The sequence below is a fragment of the Oncorhynchus masou genome, chromosome 32 (assembly GCF_036934945.1).
Source record: "Oncorhynchus masou masou isolate Uvic2021 chromosome 32, UVic_Omas_1.1, whole genome shotgun sequence".
Classification (NCBI taxonomy): Eukaryota; Metazoa; Chordata; class Actinopteri; order Salmoniformes; family Salmonidae; genus Oncorhynchus; species Oncorhynchus masou.
Genome location: NC_088243.1, coordinates 11,399,160 through 11,420,773, shown reverse-complemented (window position 1 = coordinate 11,420,773; position 21,614 = coordinate 11,399,160). Strand labels below are relative to the sequence as shown.

The window sequence follows — 21,614 nt, the reverse complement described above, 5'->3', positions numbered from 1 at the left end:
GAGACATGATGTCCCAGATGTGCTTAATTGGATTCAGGTCTGGGGAATGGGCGGGCCAGTCCATAGCATCAATGCCTTCCTCTTGCAGGATCTGCTGACACACTCCAGCCACATGAGGTCCAGTATTGTCTTGCATTAGGAGGAACCCAGGGCCAACGCACCAGCATACGGTCTCACAAGGGGTCTGAGGATCTCATCTCAGTACCTAATGGCAGTCAGGCTACCTCTGGCGAGCACATGGAGGGCTGTGGGGCCCCCCAAAGAAATGCCACCCCACACTATGACTGACCCACCACCAAACCGGTCATGCTGGAGGATGTTGCAGGCAGCAGAACATTCTCCACGGCGTCTCCAGACTGTCACGTCTGTCACATGTGCTCAGTGTGAACCTGCTTTCATCTGTGAAGAGCACAGGGCGCCAGTGGCGAATTTGCCAATCTTGGTGTTCTCTGGCAAATGCCAAACGTCCTGCACGGTGTTGGGCTGTAAGCACAACCCCCACCTGTGGACATTGGGCCCTCATACCACCCTCATGGAGTCTGTTTCTGACCGTTTGAGCAGACACATGCACATTTGTGGCCTGCTGAAGGTCATTTTTTAGGGCTCTGGCAGTGCTCCTCCTGCTCCTCCTTGCACAAAGGAGGAGGTAGCGGTCCTGCTGCTGGGTTGTTGCCCTCCTACGGCCTCCTCCACGTCTCCTGATGTACTGGCCTGTCTCCTGGTAGCGCCTCCATGCTCTGGACACTACGCTGACAGACACAACAAACCTTGCCACAGCTCGCATTGATATACCATCCTGAATGAGCTGCACTACCTGCACCACTTGTGTGGGTTGTAGACTCCGTCTCATGCTACCATTAGAGTGAAAGCACCGCCAGCATTCAAAAGTGACCAAAACATCAGCCAGGAAGCATAGGAACTGAGAAGTGGTCTGTGGTCACCACCTGCAGAACCATTCCTTTATTGGGGGTGTCTTGCTAATTGCCTATAATTTCCACCTGTTGTCTATTCCATTTGCACAACAGCATGTGAAATTTATTGTCAATCAGTGTTGCTTCCTAAGTGGACAGTTTGATTTCACAGAAGTGAGATTGACTTGGAGTTACATTGTGTTGTTTAAGTGTTCCCTTTATTTTTTTGGGCAGTGTATATTCTTTAGATACAATAGATACTTTACATCTATTTTGTGAGTAAAATACAATTTGTCTTCTGCTTATCCCTACCCAACCCCTGGATGGGTAGCATTTTTAGCTGTTATGTGTCTTGCTCAAGGGCACAATGGCAGGAGATGGTACCTGGGATCACAGACCAGCAGCCCTCCGGTTGCTGATTCAGTTCCCACTTTTTGTGCCCAGCCCAGGGCTTAAACCAGCAACCTTCTGGCTATCAGCCCGGCTCTCTAACCTCAAAGCTACCTGCATCTTGCTGGTGGTCACAGGGGTGTCGTCTCGCTCCACGGCCAGGGCTGAGCAACTCCTCTTCTCCTCCACTAGCTCAGACACTTTCCACCTCAACAACTTTATGTGGAACTCCTTACTCTCAGACCTCTCTTTCTGAACCTGTAACTGCAGACGACATGGTAAACGGGTGTTTATCCATTTTTAGCATACAATGATACAGTACTAGGAGGTCAACAGTAATGATATGAACTAGATTGACAGAAATGTTGGTGTGAAATCCATTGTGGAATGTGGGAGCATACAAAAACACCAGTGTGCTTGAATTTTTTCCCCCTACAGCATATGCGCCTAGAACGACTTAAGGTGTGCAAACAACTCTCTGACCATTCAACAAATGACATGTAGATTCGATTAGATAAGTTTATTAGTCACATGCACAGGGTTGCAGAAGTCATCGCAGGGTACAGTGAAATTCTTATGCTCCGAGCTCCAACAATGCAGGTCAAAAAAATAAAAGTGAATGAGACAATACAAAAATAATAATATATACACATTTACAACTGTAGCGATGGTACATGTCCGTTGGGGGGTGGGGGCAGGGTACATGTCCATTGGGGGGTGGGGGCAGGGTACATGTCCGTTGGGGGGTGGGGGCAGGGTAAATGTCCGTTGGGGGATGGGGGCAGGGTAAATGTCCAGTGGGGGGTGGGGGCAGGGTAAATGTCCATTGGGGGGTGGGGGCAGGGTAAATGTCCATTGGGGGGTGGGGGCAGGGTAAATGTCCATTGGGGGGTGGGGGCAGGGTAAATGTCCATTGGGGGGTGGGGGCAGGGTAAATGTCCATTGGGGGGTGGGGGCAGGGTAAATGTCCATTGGGGGGTGGGGGCAGGGTACATGTCCGTGTGGGGGTGGGGGAAGGGTACATGTCCGTTGGGGGGTGGGGGCAGGGTAAATGTCCGTTGGGGGTGGGGGCAGGGTACATGTCCGTTGGGGGGTGGGGGCAGGGTAAATGTCCGTTGGGGGGTGGGGGCAGGGTAAATGTCCGTTGGGGGTGGGGGTGGGGGCAGGGTACATGTCCGTTGGGGGTGGGGGTGGTGGCAGGGTACATGTCCGTTGGGGGTGGGGGCAGGGTACATGTCCGTTGGGGGTGGGGGAAGGGTACATGCCGTTGGGGGGTGGGGGTGACGGCAGGGTAAATGTCCATTGGGGGGTGGGGGTGGGGCAGGGTAAATCCTAGTTCAGCAAGTCCTACTCTGGGACACTTTGTGAATACAGGCCCATACAGTAATATCTCTGCTATTCCAGTAACATCAAAATGCATTTGCAGTAAATGTGCCTGTGCCACTTTAATAAGAGGATGCTAATGGGCCTGGACCAGAATCCCTTGACAATTTGGTATTAAGAAAAGAAAAGCCTGTACACCGTACGCTGCTCCCCTGCTTTATTCCTGTTCCAACATACAGCACAGGAGCAGCATTAACTTTGTGTGGACTTTTCTTGATTCCCTTTTTGTTGGTCCAGCACCAGTGGAGAAATATTGGATGTGCATGTCACCTTCTACACACTGTCATATCTGCTATTCCAGGAACATCTAAACACGTTCACATTTTCATAAGATGCTAAGATCCTTGCACCAGGGTTCATTTGCCAACGCACTCACATGCTGCATGTTATGACTCAGCCTGTCTCGGTGCACGTCTGCAGTCATCAGCTCAGCCTCCAGACCCTGCAACCTGTCTCAGCCACTGTGGTGGAGTTCTGTCTGCCTGGACACCTCTTCAGTGACCTGGGACAGCCTCCTCTCCATCTCCTTAATGGTCTGACAGGAAATAACAAGGCACACCTGTTAATTGAAATGCATTCCAGGTGACTACCTCATGAAGCTGGTTGAGAGAATGCCAAAAGAAAATATCGGCAGATACAACTTGAAAGCATCCCGATAAAGAATATACAATGTGTGACTTCTGTACGAACTTTCCAGTTTTCTGTACTGCATCTATTATAGTGTGTTGTGTTTGTGTATTTGTATTTGTATGCTGATGTCACAGAATGAATTTCCATGTAACTGGACAATCAAGTGTATCGTGTCGTATTGTAATGTGAATCCACTGTATAGTGCAAAGACTGCATCCCATTGTAGGCCATCGTTCAAACATTGTCCCTCCACGATTAAAAATCCTGATGGATTATCTATCAAAAGAGCATTATTTCTGATTGAAACTGTCACACAACGTATTAACAATGTAGTAGCATAAGAACAGAAAAAAAACACAGAGAATAGAACTCTACTGCTGTCATGCTCTCCTCTGTGGTGCAAAGGTCCCTGAGTGTCTGTAGTCTGTAGTTCTCATCAGTGGGCATGGAGAGATCCGGCTGCCTCTATCTCCCCCAGGAGGGCCTGCAGTCTCCCCTGTAAATAGGGTCACAAAATTAAGGAAATGTTCTCAAAATTGAAATCCCAGTTTGGAGGACTCTCGGCATCAGGAGGGAATAACCAAGTGTTTGGGGAAGTTTCTGGTCTCTTTCCAACAGGATTTATGGGAAAACCAAAAGCAAAAAGCAAAATACTGTAGATAACCATTTACTGTACATAATGCATGTGTGAAGATTTAACACATTCATTGATTCTTATACACATAACACAGATCACAGATGACAGTAGTACCCTACTGAGCCAAGCCAATTCCAAGCCGTACTGCGCTGGAAAAAATATACACTACTAGACCAAAAGTATGTGGACACCTGCTTCTCGAACATCTCATTCCAAAATCATGGGCATTAACATGGAGTTGGTCCCTCGGCTGCTATGACAGCCTCCACTCTTCTGGAAAGGCTTTCCACTAGATGTTGGAACATTGCTGCGGGGAATGGCTTCCATTCAGCCACAAGAGCGTTAAGGAGGTTGGGCACTGATGTTGGGAGATTAGGCCTGGCCTCGCAGTCGGTGTTCAAATTCATCCCAAAGGTGTTCGATGGGGTTGAGGTCAGGGCTCTGTTGTAGGCCAGTACATTTCCTCCAGACCGATCTCGGCAAACCATTTCTGTATGGACCTCGCTTGGTGGACAGCTGAAAAGAGCCTTCCCAAAACTGTTGCCACAAAGTTGGAAGCACAGAATTGTCTCGAATGTCATTGTATGCCTTAGCGTTAAGATCCAGACTAACAGTTATTGTGCTGACGTTGCTTCCAGAGGCAGTTTGGAACTCGGTAGTGAGTGTTGCAACCAAGGGCAGACGATTATTACGCACTACGCGATTCAGCATCGGCGGTTCCGTTCTGTGAGCTTGTGTGGCCTACCTTGTCGCAGCTGAGCCATTGTTGCTCCGAGACGTTTCCACTTCACAATAACAGCACTTAGAGTTGAACAGGGCAGCTCTAGCAGGGCAGAAATTTGACGAACTGACTTGTTGGAAAGGTGGCATCCTATGACGATGCCATGTTGAAAGTCACTGAGCTCTTCAGTAAGGTCATTCTACTGTCAATGTTTGTCTATGGAGATTGCATGGCTGTGTGCTCGATTTTCTGGGTGTGATTTGAGTGGGGAGGGAAAAACTGAAAACTAGATGTTATTGGCAGAGAGGTTATGAACTCTCTTTTTTATTGGTCTATGAACTAATTTAACACCTGGTGATGTCACCAGGCAGGCCACAACTCCATTCCACCACAACAGGCTGACATTTCAGGTGGTCTTTTCAAACAGCTCTTACACTAAAAGGGCATTATCATAATTTTCACAATTTCACAGTATTATTCCAACCTCATAGTGTGGAAATATATCTAAAACACAAGAAAATCACATTTTTGACTGCACTTGGCCTTTAAAACGGTGCACGTATGGATGCCTATATCAATCGGATCAGATCAAAAGCCTCTGTACTGCTTGCAGTGTTCCTCCTCTCCCTTCCACTTCTGTCACCAGTCCCATCACGTCTACCTCGTAGGATCTCACACTCCTCCAACACAGAGACCCTCAGCCTGGTCCTCTCAGGTAAAGGCTCCACCTGGGGGCATGTTAAGCAGGGCATGCACAATGTTGGGGAACGTGTTAAATATGTTGTGTTATGTTGAGTCATCCTATTGAGCACAAAGTTTTTTTTATTTTTAAGAAGAGTATTTTTAACGTCTTTTGTGATCTTATGTTATGGCAAAAATAATTATGACCACCATAAATAACAATAACTAGCAACCTTGTGTTTATAAACGTGGATATTGACTTCACCACTTCTGCACGGTTTTGTAGCACAGTCGATGCCACGCAGGGCTAATGTGCAAGAAAGTTGAGGGTTCGCCGACCACCACGGACGAGTCAGCTATTCCTTTATCGTGTGGGTTTAAATTGACAATGGGTGGAGATTTCATTGATTTTCCAGTGCATTCGGAAAGTATTCAGACCATTTGACTTTCTCAACACTTTGGTAAGTTACAGCCTTGTTCTAAAATAATTATTATAATAACTATAATAATAACACAATACCCCATAATGACAAAGCGAAAACAGGTTTTTGGAAATGTTTGCAAATGTATTAAGAAAAATTAACAGAAATACCTTCTTTACATAAGCATTCAGCCCTTTGCTATGTGACTCGAAATTGAGCTCAGGTGCATCCTGTTTCCATGGATCATCCTTGAGATGTTTCTACAACTTAATTGGAGTCCACCTGTGATAAATTCAATTGATTGGACATGATTTCAAAAGGCACACACCTGTCTATATAAGGTCCAACAGCTGACAGTGCACAGTCAGAGCATAAACCAAGCCATGAGGTCAAAGGAATTGTCCATAGAGCTCAGAGACAGGATTGTGTCGAGGCACAGATCTGGGGAATGGTACCAAAAAATGTCTGCAGAATTGAAGGTCCCCAAGAACACAGTGGCCTCCATTATTCTTAAATGGAAAAGTTTCTAACCACCAAGACTCATCCTAGAGCTGGAGGCCTGCCCAAACGAAACAATCGGGCGAGAAGGGCCTTGGTCAGGGAGGTGACCCAGAACCCGATGGTCACTTTGACAGAGCTTCAGAGTTCCTCTGTGGAGAAACTTCCAGAAGGACAACTATCTCTGCAGTATTCCACCAATCAGGCCTGTATGTTAGAGAGGCCAGATGGAAGCTACTCCTCAGTAAAAGGCACATGACCGTGCGCTTGGAGTTTGCCAATAGGCATCTAAAGGACTTTCAGACCATGAGAAACAAGATTCTCTGGTCTGATGAAACCAAGATCGAACTCTTTGCCCTGAATGCCAAGTGACACGTTTGGAGGAAACCTGGCACCATCCTTACAGTGAAGCATGGTGGTGGCAACATCATACTGTGGGGATGTTTTTCAGCGGCAGGGACTGGGAGACTACTCAGGATTGAGGGAAAGATGAATGGAGCAAGGTGCAGAGAGATTCATGATGAATACATGCTCCAGAGCACTCAGCACCTTACACTGGGGTGAAGGTTCACCTTCCAATGGGACAAGTACCCTAAGCACACAGCTAACACAAAGCAGGAGTGGCTTTGGGGCAAGTCTCTGAATGTCCTTGAGTGTCCCAGCCAGAGCCCAGACTCTAACCCTCTCTCTGGAGAGACCTAAAAATTACTGTGCAGTGACACTCCCCATCTGACAGAGCTTGAGAGGATCTGCAGAGAAGAATGGGAGAAACTCCCCAAATACAGGTGTGCCAAGCTTGTAGCTTCATACCCAAGAAGACTAGAGGCTGTAATCACTGCCAAAGGTGCTTCAACAACGTACTATGTAAAAGGGTCTGAAAACATGCAGTACCGGTCAAACATTTGGACTCACCTACTCATTTTTCTTTATTTTTTCTACAATTTTCTACATTGTAGAAAATAATAGTGAAGACATGAAAACTATGAAATAACACATGGAATCATGAAGTAACCAAAAAAGTGTTAAACAAATAAAAATATTTTATATTTCAGATTCTTCAAAGTAGCCGCCCTTTGCCTTGATGACAGCTTTGCACACTCTTGGCATTCTCTCAACCAGCTTCATGATGAATGCTTTTCCAACAGTCTTGAAGGAGTTCCCACATGCTAAGCACTTGTTGGCTGCTTTTCCTTCACTCCGTGGAGCACCATCTCAATTGGGTTGAGGTCGGGTGATTGTGGAGGCCAGGTCATCTGATGCAGCACTCCATCACTCTCCTTGTTCAAATAGCCCTTACACAGCCTGGAGGTGTGTTGTGAGTCATTGTCCTGTTGAAAAATAAGTTATAGTCCCACTAAGCGCAAACCAGATGGGATGGCATATCGCTGCAGAATGCTGTGGTAGCCATGCTGGTTAAGTGTGCCTTGAATGATAAATAAATCACTGACAGTGTCACCAGCAAAGCACCATCATACCTCCTCCTCCATGCTTCACTGTGGGAACCACACATGCAGTCCGTCCATCTACTCTGCGTCTCAAAAAGACATGGCGGTTGTAACCAAAAATCTCAAATTTGGACTCATCAGACCAAAGGACAGATTTCTACCGGTCTAATGTCCATTGCTCGTGTTTCTTGGTCCAAGTAAGTCTCTTCTTGTTATTGGTGTCCTTTAGTAGTGGTTTCTTTGCAGAAATTCGACCACGAAGGCCTGATTCATGCAGTCTCCTCTGAACAGTTGATGTTGAGATGTCTGTTACTTGAACTCTGTGAAGCATTTATTTGGGCTGAAATCTGAGGTGCAGTTAATTGCCGATTTCTGAGGCTGGTAACTCGAATGAACTTATCCTCTTCAGCAGAGGTAACTCTGGGTCTTCCTTTCCTGTGGCGGTCCTCATGAGAGCCAGTTTCCTCATGGTGCTTGAAGGTTCTTAAGACTGCACTTGAAGAAACGTTCAAAGTTCTTGAAAATTTCCGGATTGACTGACCTTCATGTCTTAAAGTAATAATGGACTGTCATTTGTCTTTGTTTATTTGAGCTGTTCTTGCCATAATATGGACTTGATCTTTTACCAAATTGGGCTATCTTCTGTATACCACCCCTACTGTCCCTTGTCACAACACAACTGATTGGCTCAAATGCATTACGAAGGAAAGAAATTCCACAAATTAACTTTTAACAAGGCACCTGTTAATTGAAATGCATTCCAGGTGACTACCTCATGAAGCTGGTTGAGAGAATGCCAAGAGCGTGCAAAGCTGTCATCAAGGCAAAGGGTGGCAACTTTGACGAATCTCAAATATTTTATATATATATATATAGGTTACCACATGATTCCATATGTGTTATTTCATAGTTTTGATGTCTTCACTATTATTCGACAATGTAGAAAATAGTACAAATAAAGACAAACCCTGAAATAAGTAGGTATGTCCAAACTTTTGACTGGTACTGTATATACTTCTTTTTTTTGTAATAAATTTGCAAAATTGTATAAAAAGTGTTTTTGGTTTTTGGATTGTATGTAGATTGATGAGCCTTTAGAATAAGGCTGTAACGTAACACAATGTGGAAAACCTTACTGATGATGACAAAACGATCCCACTACCACTATTGTCACTATGGAGAGAGGACAGGATAGACAGTTGACTGGTATTGACTTGTTGTATAGAAAGCATGCAAACAGTAAAGTGCATAAGGGAGGTACCAAAACACCTTGATAGGAGAGGCCATGCAAACAGATGAGGAAATATGGCTATATATAAGACATTATATAGTAAAACCTGCAAAATGATTCATGTAAATCTGGGGGAAACCATCCCCCACTACAGTAAATTTCGAACTGTCCCTAAGTGGAACAAACATGCTTCCATGACATGTAGAATAAAGTCAGTTCTATTCATGACAATTCTATTTGATCCAGTTATCTGCCTTCTGTTGCTGTGTCAATACTTTACATTATCTTTCTGTGGGTTAGGTCGCCTTATGAATAGAACAGAATATTTACATTTGAAGTCAGAAGTTTACATACACCTCAGCCAAATACATTTAAACTCAGTTTTTCACAATTCCTGACATTTAGTCCTAGTAAAAATTCCCTGTTTTAGGTCAATTAGGATACCACTTTATTTTAAGAATGTGAAATGTGAGAATAATAGTAGAGTGAATGATTTATTTCAGCTTTTATTTCTTTCATCACATTCCTAGTGGGTCAGAAGTTTACATACACTCAATTAGTATTTGGTAGCATTGCCTTTAAATTGTTTAACTTGGGTCAAACGTTTTGGGTAGCCTTCCACAAGCTTCCCACAATAAGTTGGGTGAATTATGGCCCATTGCTCCTGACAGACCTGGTGTAATTGAGTCAGGATGGTAGGCCTTCCCCTTTTTACTACAAACATAACGATAGTCATTATGGCCAAACAGTCCAATTTTTGTTTCTTCAGACCAGAGGACATTTCTCCATAAAAGTATGATATTTTTTGTGGAGGTTTTGGAGCACTGGCTTCTTCCTTGCTGGGCGGCCTTTCAGGTTATGTCTATATAGGACTTGTTTTATTGTGGATATAGATAATTTTGTACCTGTTTCCTCCAGCGTCTTTACATGGTCCTTTGTTGTTGTTCTGGGATTGATTTGCACTTTTCGCACCAAAGTACATTAATCTCTAGGAGACAGAACGCGTCTCCTTTCTGAGCGGTATGGCGGCTGCGTGGTCCCGTGGTGTTTATACTTGCGTACTATTGTATTTATCCTGTCTTATCCGGTGTCCTGTGTGTATTTAAGTGTGCTCTTTCTAATTCTCTCTCTTTCACTCTTTTTCTCTCTTTCTTTCTTTCTTTCTTTCTCTCGCTCGGAGGACCTGAGCCCTAGAACCATGCCTCAGGACTACCTGGCATGATGACTCCTTGCTTTCTTCAGTCCACCTGGCCATGCTGCTGGTCCAGTTTCAACTGTTCTGCCTGCGGCTATGTAACCCTGACCTGTTCACCGGACGTGCTACCTGTCCCAGACCTGCTGTTTTCAACTCTCTAGAGACAGCAGGAGCGGTAGAGATACTCTGAAGGATCGGCTATGAAAAGCCAACTGACATTTACTCTTGAGGTGCTGACTTGCTGCACCCTCGACAACCACTGTGATGATTATTTTTTGATCCTGCTGGTCATCTATGAACATTTAAAAAATGTGGCCATGTTCTGTTATAATCTCCACCCAACATAGCCAGAAGAGGACTGGCCACCCCTCATAGCCTGGTTCCTCTCTAGGTTTCTTCCTAGGTTCTGGCCTTTCTAGGGAGTTTTTCACACCTGCATTGCTTGCTGTTTGGGATTTTAGGCTGGGTTTCCATACAGCACTTTGTGACATACATTTGATTGATTGATTGATACAGATGAACGTAGTATCTTCAGGCATTTGGAAATTCCTCCCAAGGATGAACCAGACATGTGGAGGTCTACAATATTTTTTCTGGGGTCTTGGCTGATTTCTTTTGATTTTCCCATGATGTCAAGCAAAGAGGCAGAGTTTGAAGGTAGGCCTTGAAATACATCCACAGGTACACCTCCAATTGACTCAAATTGTGTAAATTAGCCTATCCGAAGCTTCTAAACATCATGGCATATTTTTGGGGAATTTTCCAAGCTGATTAAAGGCACAGTCAATTTAGTGTATGTAAACTTCTGACCCACTGGAATTGTGATACAGTTAATTATAAGTGAAATAATCTGTCTGTGAACAATTGTTGGAAATACACAAAGTAGATGTCCTAACCAACTTGCCAAAACTATAGTTTGTTAATAAGACATTTGTGGAGTGGTTGAAAAACGAGTTTTAATGACTCCAACCTACGTGTATGTAAACCTCCGACTTCAACTGTATAGGGGAGTTGATGGTTTCAACCAAGTGCTTGCGATACGGTGCGGTTTCCAGGACTTTCCAGGCAACAGAAAACGTTGTCTCTCCTTTCACCACAGGGGGTGCTGTTGTTCAAATTCCTCTAGTCGAGGATGACGCAAATTTGCGTCACCGCAACCAGGAAATGCAGTAGCTGTTCAAATTAAACTTTATGCACAACAAGGCTGCATTCAAACTGTCATGATCATCTAATGCACATGTTTCACACCGAGTTAGATGTGACTCAACGCAGATACTGTAGTTATTTTAACATGACAAGCATCTTCTTGTTTTAGTAGCCTGATTTGGTGAGTTATTTTCTTTAAGCTAGCTAGGTATAACTCATTGATTTGAAGCTAACTAGCTACCTTGCAAGTGCTTGTGCACGAGCCTTTGTTCATGGACGGGTTGATGTGGCATACATGCCTCGTGCTTTATTGTGACCATCAGGAACAGCTACATTCTAGTAACCAATGACCATAATGTCCGGAACCTTTATTGTAATCTGGCTAGCTACGAAGCTATTGCATGCATTTCCATTCAACCAAGGTCAATTTTCCTGATACAAGAAATGCATGCACATAGCTAAAACGTCAGTAATGTACAGTCCATGATGCATTTCTTTGTGTGAAAGTATTCAAATTGGTTCCTCTTGAGTAGAATAAACCTCATAGATATGTTGGTTCCATGATTTAGCTAGTCAATACAGTATGCTTATGTTTTCTCATCTCTTCGCATTCCTGTGTATAGTCCAATCCATAACATGTTCTGGACACTGTTGTGCCGACTGAGGACCCAGAAGCCTTTGGGGAGTAGGACATGTGCCTATAGGTTCACCTCTGTCAATCTGTCAGACCCTATCAAGCCGCATGTACCACCGAGAACTCTACTAGCTCCCTGGACCACCACAGGCTCTGGTCATCATAGGACGTGTCACTCAAGCACACACGTCCAACACCATGGCTGGACTGTCAGACGAGATGTTTTGTATGCGGCACGACATTTTAACACCTGTGTTCAGTCACTATCGGCTGTCCCTGGTCAGCCCACCTCCACCAGACACTGGAGTTTTGGTATACAGAGAAGGTTTTATTCAACAGTTCCTGTTAAATCAGTGATGAAACCAGTGACCGTGCTTGGAACTGGGAAAAAAATTCCTAAAGGCCCCAGGACCAAACAACCATCCAGAACCAATCAGCCGACCCCAAAGGAGGACAAGGTGAAGCCGTCCGTCCATCAATCAGATTAGGGGATTGGGAGATGCTTAATAAATGAACGAATGAATGGATGGATGGTGGGCTGAATGGACGTGTGAATGGAATAGATTTTATTGATGCCTAGTGAGGAAATTGTATGAGGTACATACAGGCACAGTACAGACCCACACACATCAGAGCATATAGACGTGAGCCCTATCTTAACATCTGATATCACCCAATTCTGATTCTAGATAATGTGGGGTTAAAATGTCATTAACAATGTTTAAATCAATGTTCTATCTGACCCCATAGGATATGATGCAGTGCATTGCCTATGCAACAGCAGACCAGTATCATCTGCCAACACTCTGCCATGACCTCATAGCCCACGGCTTCTACGAAGTAGATTTACCAAGAGGTAGGCCAACACCTTTTTACTTTACTTCATGGATACTGTAGGTTAATTGCTTACTCTTTCCATGGCTGTGCAATGTAACAAAATACACATTTTGATTATAATATATTTTAATTTCAGATGCCTCAAATGCACTCGTAATATGCACTGACAATGCCCAAAAACCCAGTGATAATGCAACAATGTTCTTCTTCAGGTATGTCCTCTTTTTTTCTGTATGTTATTGTTATGTCTTTTTCTTTTACACAGCTTATTGTTTTGTCTTTATGTCTTTTACACAGCTTATTGTTTTGCCTTGAGTATGAATGAATTAAGCCATTTTTACTTCTAGGGAGGGATCAGTGGTGTTCTGGAATGTTGAAGAGAAAACCGTAAGAAGAATTCTGATCCTATTGTACATAAGAAGTCACAATAGTAATTATAGTTCTGATAATAACATAAAAAGATCACATTACACTCGCTTAAAAATCACAAAGGGAAGTTGTGGTTCTCTTGAACCAGGTAGTCTTAACATGCTGACCAAACCGCATGGGCACATGTTGATTTTGTTCCCCCACACCAGACACGGTCAGGACACACAGGTTAAAATATCAAAACAAACTCTCAACCAATTATTTTAATTTGGGGACAGGTCAAAAAGCAATAAACATTTATGGTAATTTAGTCTGGATAAGAGCGTCTGCTAAATGACTTAAATGTAATGTAATGTAATGTAGTTAGCTAGCTTGCTGTTGCTAGCTAATTTGTCCAGGGATATACACATTGGGGTTGTTATTTTAGCTGAAATGCACAAGCTCCTCTACTCCGACAATTAATCCACAGATAAAATGGTAAACCAAATGAATTTCTCGTCATCTCTCCTCCTTCCTTCAGGCTTCTTTTTCTTCTTTGGACTTTATTTGATGGTTGGCAACCAACTTTATGGTGCATTACCACAGAGATTAACTGAGTGTGGACCTCAGTTCACCTTTCAATCACCCATATGGGTATATGCTCATAAAAACCAATGAGGAAATTGGAGAGGCAGGACTCGGAGCGCTTTGAGCATCACAAATAGAACCAAGTTCTATTTTAGCGCCTGGCCGCGCAGACGCTTGCGAGCAGTGTGGGCGCAATGATTGAATAACATGTATGTGTACATTTATTTTGCAATGCCAGCGGTGTGGTCAGCATGTTAGCAGGTGATTTGTGGAGGAAGCTGCAGATATTGTCAGTTACAGATCAATAATGACATGTCTTGCTATTGAACTGCTTTGTTTTTCAGATGAAGAAAGTGATGAGGCTCTTGGAGCGGCATGAGATTCATCCCTACGAGGTAGCTCTGGTCCACTGGGAAAATGAAGAGATCAACTACACTATTGGAGAGTACGTCACCTGATATGGTTGGTCGTTACAGATCAATTATTGCAGTTTCAATCATGTTATATGGATTACAGTCAAATGTAATTGTAGATTTCTGAAAAATAAATTACTTAATATGATGTCTTTAACATTTATTGTTTATTGAGTTTTCATTTGGATGATATCAATTTTATTACTCTCCTGGGATAAGGCACAATTTGTTGTCAATTGTTGTCTTTAGTGATCAGTGTCTTTTGTTCAATCCAGGGGAAACTCAAAGCTACAACGTGGTAACTTCCTGCTGAACAGTGAAATAGATCCTGACAAGGCCGTGCTGGATAAATTTGCATTTTCAAATGCCCTTTCTTTGTCAGGTTAGCTGGAACCTTTTTCACGTTACTTTTTTTTGTTAATGTATGAAACATAGCATTACTGTTAAACTGTCCAGGTGTATATACACTACTGTGGTGATTTATCCTTACAGTCTGATACTGCTCTCCCGTCTGTCTGGGTTTTGTTTCAGTGAAACTGGCCATATGGGAGGTGGCTTTGGATGACTTTGTGGAGTCGATTCAGTCAATTCCAGAGGTAGGTTAACAATAATCTGTGTACAGTTTGGATCTCCGCACTTGAGAAACAATCATCTCAAATCTTGAGTAGAGAATCACGTAAAATTATCATTACGAATTGTTTGTCGCTGTAAAAATCATTTGCCATAGGTTCCTCCCAACTGACTAGATTATATGCACTTCCCATTCAGATGCTGAAATCTGGGAATAAAATAAAGCTGTCCAGGGCAGAGGTTATGCAGAAGATCGGAGAGCTCTTTTCTCTGAGGTAAAGTCAATTTAAAGCTGTGACTCTTAATTAGGGCTGTCCTGGACTAAAACAAATCTTGGTCGACCGAAAGTCGTCTGTTCCAATCAATTGGTAAACATTTTAAAACGTTTTTTTTTTCCATATATAGACACACTCTATGTGTTTTTAATGAAATCAATTATGTATACAATGAGCTTGTCTGATGCTTTAAGCTCACTGTTTAATGAAGTAAGACCGAAATTGCTCAAGAGGGAGCCAGGGATCAAGATGACCAGAAGATAAAAACCTTAACCTGTCCCGACTATCCTCCTCCCGCTCCTACTGGCTTTCGCAGATTCTGCCACTACTCTCCTGAAGATGTCAGTAATAGTCTACACATGGAGTCTGCAAACTTTTTCATGTGGAATGCCAATTTATCTTGCCATTTCTACCGATCTGCATGCCAGTTATGGTTTTCATATACACATTTTCATGGAACAGTTTAATTTAATTTATATTAAGTCTTTGTTTCTCAAAATCATCGTCATGTGGTTAATCAAAATTCTATCCCAGCGTAAATGATACAAACCTAAAAGTAACTTATATTGCCATTGCCAACTATGTAAAAATTGCATTGTCATTCTCGATGAATGTAAAAACAGACTTTGTTAGCTTGCTGTTTGAGGTGGAAAAAAACATGACTTTGAGGAGCTCCGCAGCTCATTAGGTGTGGTGCTTTAAGCCAATCAGAAATACTATGAGATACCCAAATGGGCACATTTATATGCCTACATTTGTGAGCAGGCCAGGTAGCCTATAGGCCTACTTTTATGCGTAATCAGGTTTACTCAACATTGACAGGAGCACTCCAAACAAAAGACAATGACTAAATTGACAATCTCCTAAATGGAATAAAATGAACCAAAACTTGTTTCTCACAAGTGTAGCATAGGTTGTGTGCTCTGCAAACCTATGTGTCCACTCACTCCGACAATGAGAAGGGTAAAAGACTGGAATAATAACATGTATTAACAGACATTACTGTAAGCAGACACACATTGTAGATAACAGTACATGTACTACTGATGATATATGTCATGGGGAATTGATTGACACTAACAATCAAACTCAAACAATTCACACAATTGAAGTTATGAAACAATGAATGTGCACAAATTAGCAGGAGAGAGCGCATTTTGGAAAGAGACGTGCATTTTGCAGCCACACTCCCCTTTTTCTTGGACTGCCATTCTTGCAGCCTCCTCAATGGATTGGGCTCAGCCTCCGCAATGGATTAGTCTCAGCCTCCTCAATGGATTGGGCTCAGCCTCCTCAATGGATTGGGCTCAGCCTCCTCAATGGATTGGGCTCAGCCTCCTCAATGGATTGGGCTCAGCCTCCTCAATGGATTGGGCTCAGCCTCCGCAATGGATTGGGCTCAGCCTCCTCAATGGATTGGGCTCAGCCTCCGCAATGGATTGGGCTCAGCCTCCGCAATGGATTGGGCTCAGCCTCCGCAATGGATTGGGCTCAGCCTCCGCAATGGATTGGTCTCAGCCTCCGCAATGGATTGGTCTCAGCCTCCTCAATGGATTAGTTCACTGAAATGGGTGCAAATAAGACCGGTGTCTCATGTGCCATTAAAAAAAGATAGATAATGTACCAGTCAAAAGTTTGGACACACCTGCTTATTCCAGGGTTTTACTTTATTTTTACTATTTTCTATTTTGTAGAATAATAGTGACAGCATCAACTATGAAATAACACATATGGAATCATGTAGTAACCAAAAAAAGTGTTAAACAAATCAACATTTTATATTTGAGATTCTTCAAAGTAGCCACCCTTTGCCTTGATGACAGCTTTGCACATTCTTGGCATTATCTCAACCAGCATCACGAGGTAGTCACCTGGAATGCATTTCAATTAACGGGTGTGCCTTGATGTGTTTTCAGCCAATCAGTTGTGTTGAGACAAGAAAGGGGTGGTATAAAGAAGAGCCCAATTTGGTAAAATATCAAGTCCATATTATGGCAAGAGCAGCTCAAATAAAAAAAGAGAAATGACAGTCTACCATTACTTTAAGACATGGAGGTCAGTCAATGTGGGACATTTCAAGAACTTTGAATGTTTCTTCAAGCGCAGTCTCAAAAACCATCAAGCTCTATGAAGAAACTGGCTCTCATGAGGACCACCACAGGAAAGGAAGACCCAGAGTTACCTCTGCTGCAGAGGATACGGTCAAATAAATGCTTCAGAGTTCAAGTAACAGACACATCTCAACATCAACTGCTCAGCGGAGACTGCGTAAATCAGGCATTCATGTTCAAATTTCTGCAAAGAAACCACTACTAAAGGACACCAATAATAAGAAGAGACTTGCTTGGGCCAAGAAACCTGAGCAATAGACAATAGAAATCTGTCCAAATTTGAGATTTTTGGTTCCAACCACCGTGTCTTTGTGAGATGCAGAGTAGGATGATCTCCGCATGTGTGGTTCCCACCGTGAAGCATGGAGGAGGTGTGATGGTGTGGGGGTGCGTTGCTGGTGACACTGTCAGTGATTTTATTTAGAATTCAAGGCACACTTAACCAGCATGCTACCACACCGATATGCCATCCCATCTGGATTGCGCTTAGTGGGACTATCATTTGTTTTTCAACAGGAGAAACACAAAACACACCTCCAGGCTGTTTAAGGGCTATTTGACCATGAAGGAGAGTAATGGAGTGCTGCATCAGATGACCTGGCCTCCACAATCACCTGATCTCAACCCAATTGAGATGGTTTGGGATGAGTTGGACTGCAGAGTGAAGGAAAAGCAGCCAACAAGTGCTCAGCATAATGTGGGAACACCTTCAAGACGGTTGGAAAAGCATTCCTCGTGAAGCTGGTTGAGAGAATGCCAAGAGTGTGCAAAGCTATCAAGGCAAAGGGTGGCTACTTTGAAGAATCTCTAAAATATAAAACACTTTTTCTGGTTACTACATGATTCCATATGTGTTATTTCATAGTTTTGATGACTTCACTATTATTCTACAATGTAGAAAATAGTAAAAATAAAGGTGTGTCCAAACTGTGTGTTTATTTATTTGCTACTGCTCGACTAAAAATATATATCGGTCATCCAACAGCCTATCAACCAGTCGAATATTTGGGTTCAGCCCTACTCTTGTTTTATAAAACATTTGAACAAGCTGAGTTGTATTACATTTTACACTGTATCAACCTGAGCTCTGACCTGCTGTTATGTTGTTCCAGACACTGCATCAACCTGAGCTCTAACCTGCTGTTATGTTGTTCCAGACACTGCATCAACCTGAGCTCTGACCTGCTGATCACGCCAGACTTCTACTGGGACAGAGAGAACCTGGAGATGCTCTATGACAAGACGTGTCAGTTCCTCAACATCAACCGCCGGGTCAAGGTAGGGGGGGCTATAATATAATTATTATTATATGTCATTTACCAGATGCTTTTATCCAAAGCGATTTACTGTCATGGGTGCATATATTTTACACATGGCCTGTGTCTTATTCATCGTTAGTATGAGTTTATGGATCATATTTGATAACATTTGATTTGGAAGCAGATGCAGTATTACTTGTAAATGTACATATGTTGTTTCTTCTGTGATATCGTCCACTTTCGTCATAGGCAGCAAACCTTACAAAATGCTTGTCATTATGCAAGAAATTCTAGTGGCATTGAAATCCATTTGCAGCAGTGGGGCCTGTTGTCCTATTGTTTTTCAGGTAGTGAATGAGAAACTGCAGCACTGTACTGAGCTGACAGACCTAATGAGGAACCACTTGAGTGAGAAGCACAGCTTGAGGCTGGAGTGGATGATCGTCATCCTCATCACTATAGAGGTCAGAAACCCTAACGCGCACAAACCTCTATAACTACATGGTTTATGTTCTGGTGATGATGATGGTTATGATTTAAGATATTGTTTCTAGCATTATAAAGAACAAAATGTAGCCTTATCATTAAATGTTTTATATCCTCTCACTAATCTTTTGGTTTGGTTTCTTCAGGTGTTGTTTGAAGTTGGCAGAATGATTTTCTGAAGAGCTTCATCAGCGATGCTAAGATACAGATTTAAGGAAAGAAAAAGACTAACAGATACCTATTTATGTAAGTACATTACATTATGATCATAATGAACAAGACATTGAAAAGAATCCTAAGCTATGACCCCAAAGAATGTAACTTACTGAACATAAGAAAATGGCACAACTACGGTAGACTTACTGTTCATAAACACTTTCAACAATGGAATTTGATTGATTAGGATCCACATTAGCCAACAGCTGGTCTTACAGGGATCTTACACATAACAAAAAATTCTTTACAATTAACAAATGTAAAAACATGTAGTGTGTGGTCATCGATCAGTTACACATGCATGTCAGTTCATACATACAAGTAGGTCACACGGGGGAAAGGAGTGGTGCGGTGAGGTGTTGCGTTGCAAGAAGTAACACATTTTCAATGGAAGGACAGAGCCTTGATACAAATTGAGAAATATCACTGTAGAAGACAGGAATTTGGTGGAGCGAGGCTAAAAAGAAGTTCACATTTAAGCAAATCACCAGTGTGCGCCACAAAATGTAAATGATAGCCAACCGAGGGAGGAAATGTCTCACTTTGTAACTGTTGCATTTCTGTTCAAAATATGTATCCAAATGTACTCATTAATATATAAATGGTGTTTGGGGCTTTATATGCTTAAGTTTGTTTGTATTTAAAGTTAAAATTGCCTGTGTATTGATTAACTGTATTTATTTATTTATTTGGAGACATACATTTCTGTTTGTCTTCATTCTAGCAAACTGTATGATAATTCAAACAACCAATCCAATGTCTCATGAACCCAGTGACTGGTCTGTAAGAGCCTGAGCCCTATTAGAGCTTCAGGTCAATAAGAAGATGCTAATTGTCTATGGTCTTACCATGTCAAATGTTATTCAGAATATGCTAATTGCCTATGGTTTTACCATGTCAAATGTTATTCAGAAGATACTAATTGTCTATGGTCTTACCATGTCAAATGTTATTCAGGTTCACGATGTGATCCATGAAGATCAACAGCACTTAAATGTAGTGACAGCTGTCATCTCCTGTGTGAAATCTTTTGTGTGTTTTGATTTTTAAAATAAAGTGGAGTAAACTTAATTCCATATTGTAAGTACTGTACGTGTCTTGCTTTATTTAGTATAGGTAGAACCATAACTTGTATGTAAGAAAGGCCCTGAGAGGCTTGGAGTGGTCCTTCAAGCTGTATGTAAACCCCTTTATCTGGCTCTGAGGACTGCTCGGGGTCCAGCCAATATCTACAGTTGAAGTCGGAAGTTTACATACACTTAGGTTGGAGTCATTAACTTGTTTTTCAACTACTCCACAAATTTTCTTTGTTGTTAACAAGCTATCATTTTGGCAAGTCGGTCAGGACATCTACTTTGCATTACACAAGTCATTTTTCCAACAATTGTTTACAGATTATTTCACTTGCAATGAATTTTATCACAATTCCAGTGGGTCAGAAGTTTACATACACTAAGTTGACTGTGCCTTTAAACATCTTGGAAAATGCATGGCTTTAGAAGCTTCTGATAAGCTAATTGACATCATTTGAGTCAATTGGAGGTATACCTGTGGATGTATTTCAAGGCCTACCTTCAAACTTAGTGCATCTTTGCTTGACATCATGGGAAAGAAAGAAAAAAATAGACCACAAGTCTGGTTCATCCTTGGGAGCAATTTCCAAACGCCTGAAGGTACCACGTTCATCTGTACAAACAATAGTATGCAAGTATAAACCCCATGGGACCACGCAGCCGTCATACCGCTCAGGAAGGAGACGTGTTCTGTCTCCTAGAGATGGACGTACTTTGGTGCGAAAAGTGCAAATCAATCCCAGAACAACAGCAAAGGACCTTGTGAAGATGCTGGAGAAAACAGGTACAAAAGTATCTACAGTGCCTTGCGAAAGTATTCGGCCCCCTTGAATTTTGCAACCTTTTGCCACATTTCAGGCTTCAAACATAAAGATAAAACAATTTTTTTGTGAAGAATCAACAAGTGGGACACAATCATGAAGTGGAACGACATTTATTGGATATTTAAAAAAAAAAAAATCAAAAACTGAAAAATTGGGCGTGCAAAATGATTCAGCCCCCTTAAGTTAATACTTTGTAGCGCCACCTTTTGCTGCGATTACAGCTGTAAGTCGCTTGGGGTATGTCTCTATCAGTTTTGCACATCGAGAGACTGAAATTTTTTCCCATACCTCCTTGCAAAACAGCTCGAGCTCAGTGAGGTTGGATGGAGAGCATTTGTGAACAGCAGTTTTCAGTTCTTTCCACAGATTCTCGATTGGATTCAGGTCTGGACTTTGACTTGGCCATTCTAACACCTGGATATGTTTATTTTTGAACCATTCCATTGTAGATTTTGCTTTATGTTTTGGATCATTGTCTTGTTGGAAGACAAATCTCCATCCCAGTCTCAGGTCTAATGCAGACTCCATCAGGTTTTCTTCCAGAATGGTCCTGTATTTGGCTCCATCCATCTTCCCATCAATTTTAACCATCTTCCCTGTCCCTGCTGAAGAAAAGCAGGCCCAAACCATGATGCTGCCACCACCATGTTTGACAGTGGGTATGGTGTGTTCAGGGTGATGAGCTGTGTT

At 42.5% G+C, this 21,614-nt stretch overlaps 1 protein-coding gene across 2 annotated transcripts; it reads left to right on the top strand.

Annotated features, from left to right (window-relative positions):
* Positions 1-11,301: 11,301 nt before the first annotated feature.
* On the top strand, positions 11,302-20,114 carry rmnd1 (required for meiotic nuclear division 1 homolog). Of its 2 annotated transcripts, XR_010453183.1 has the most exons (13): positions 11,302-11,471; positions 11,914-12,382; positions 12,675-12,780; positions 12,898-12,973; positions 13,109-13,148; positions 14,042-14,142; positions 14,386-14,492; positions 14,642-14,706; positions 14,879-14,955; positions 18,224-18,344; positions 18,673-18,789; positions 18,958-19,057; positions 19,985-20,114. XR_010453183.1 is itself a non-coding variant. In XM_064953272.1 (12 exons), exons 2-12 carry the CDS (start codon positions 11,927-11,929, stop codon positions 18,988-18,990), a joined length of 1,299 nt encoding a protein of 432 aa, XP_064809344.1. In that variant the 5' UTR covers positions 11,302-11,471; positions 11,914-11,926; the 3' UTR covers positions 18,991-20,114. The 2 variants fall into 2 exon arrangements, 1 of the variants encoding a protein (XP_064809344.1); XM_064953272.1 differs by having other exon boundaries at positions 18,958-20,114.
* Positions 20,115-21,614: the final 1,500 nt, after the last annotated feature.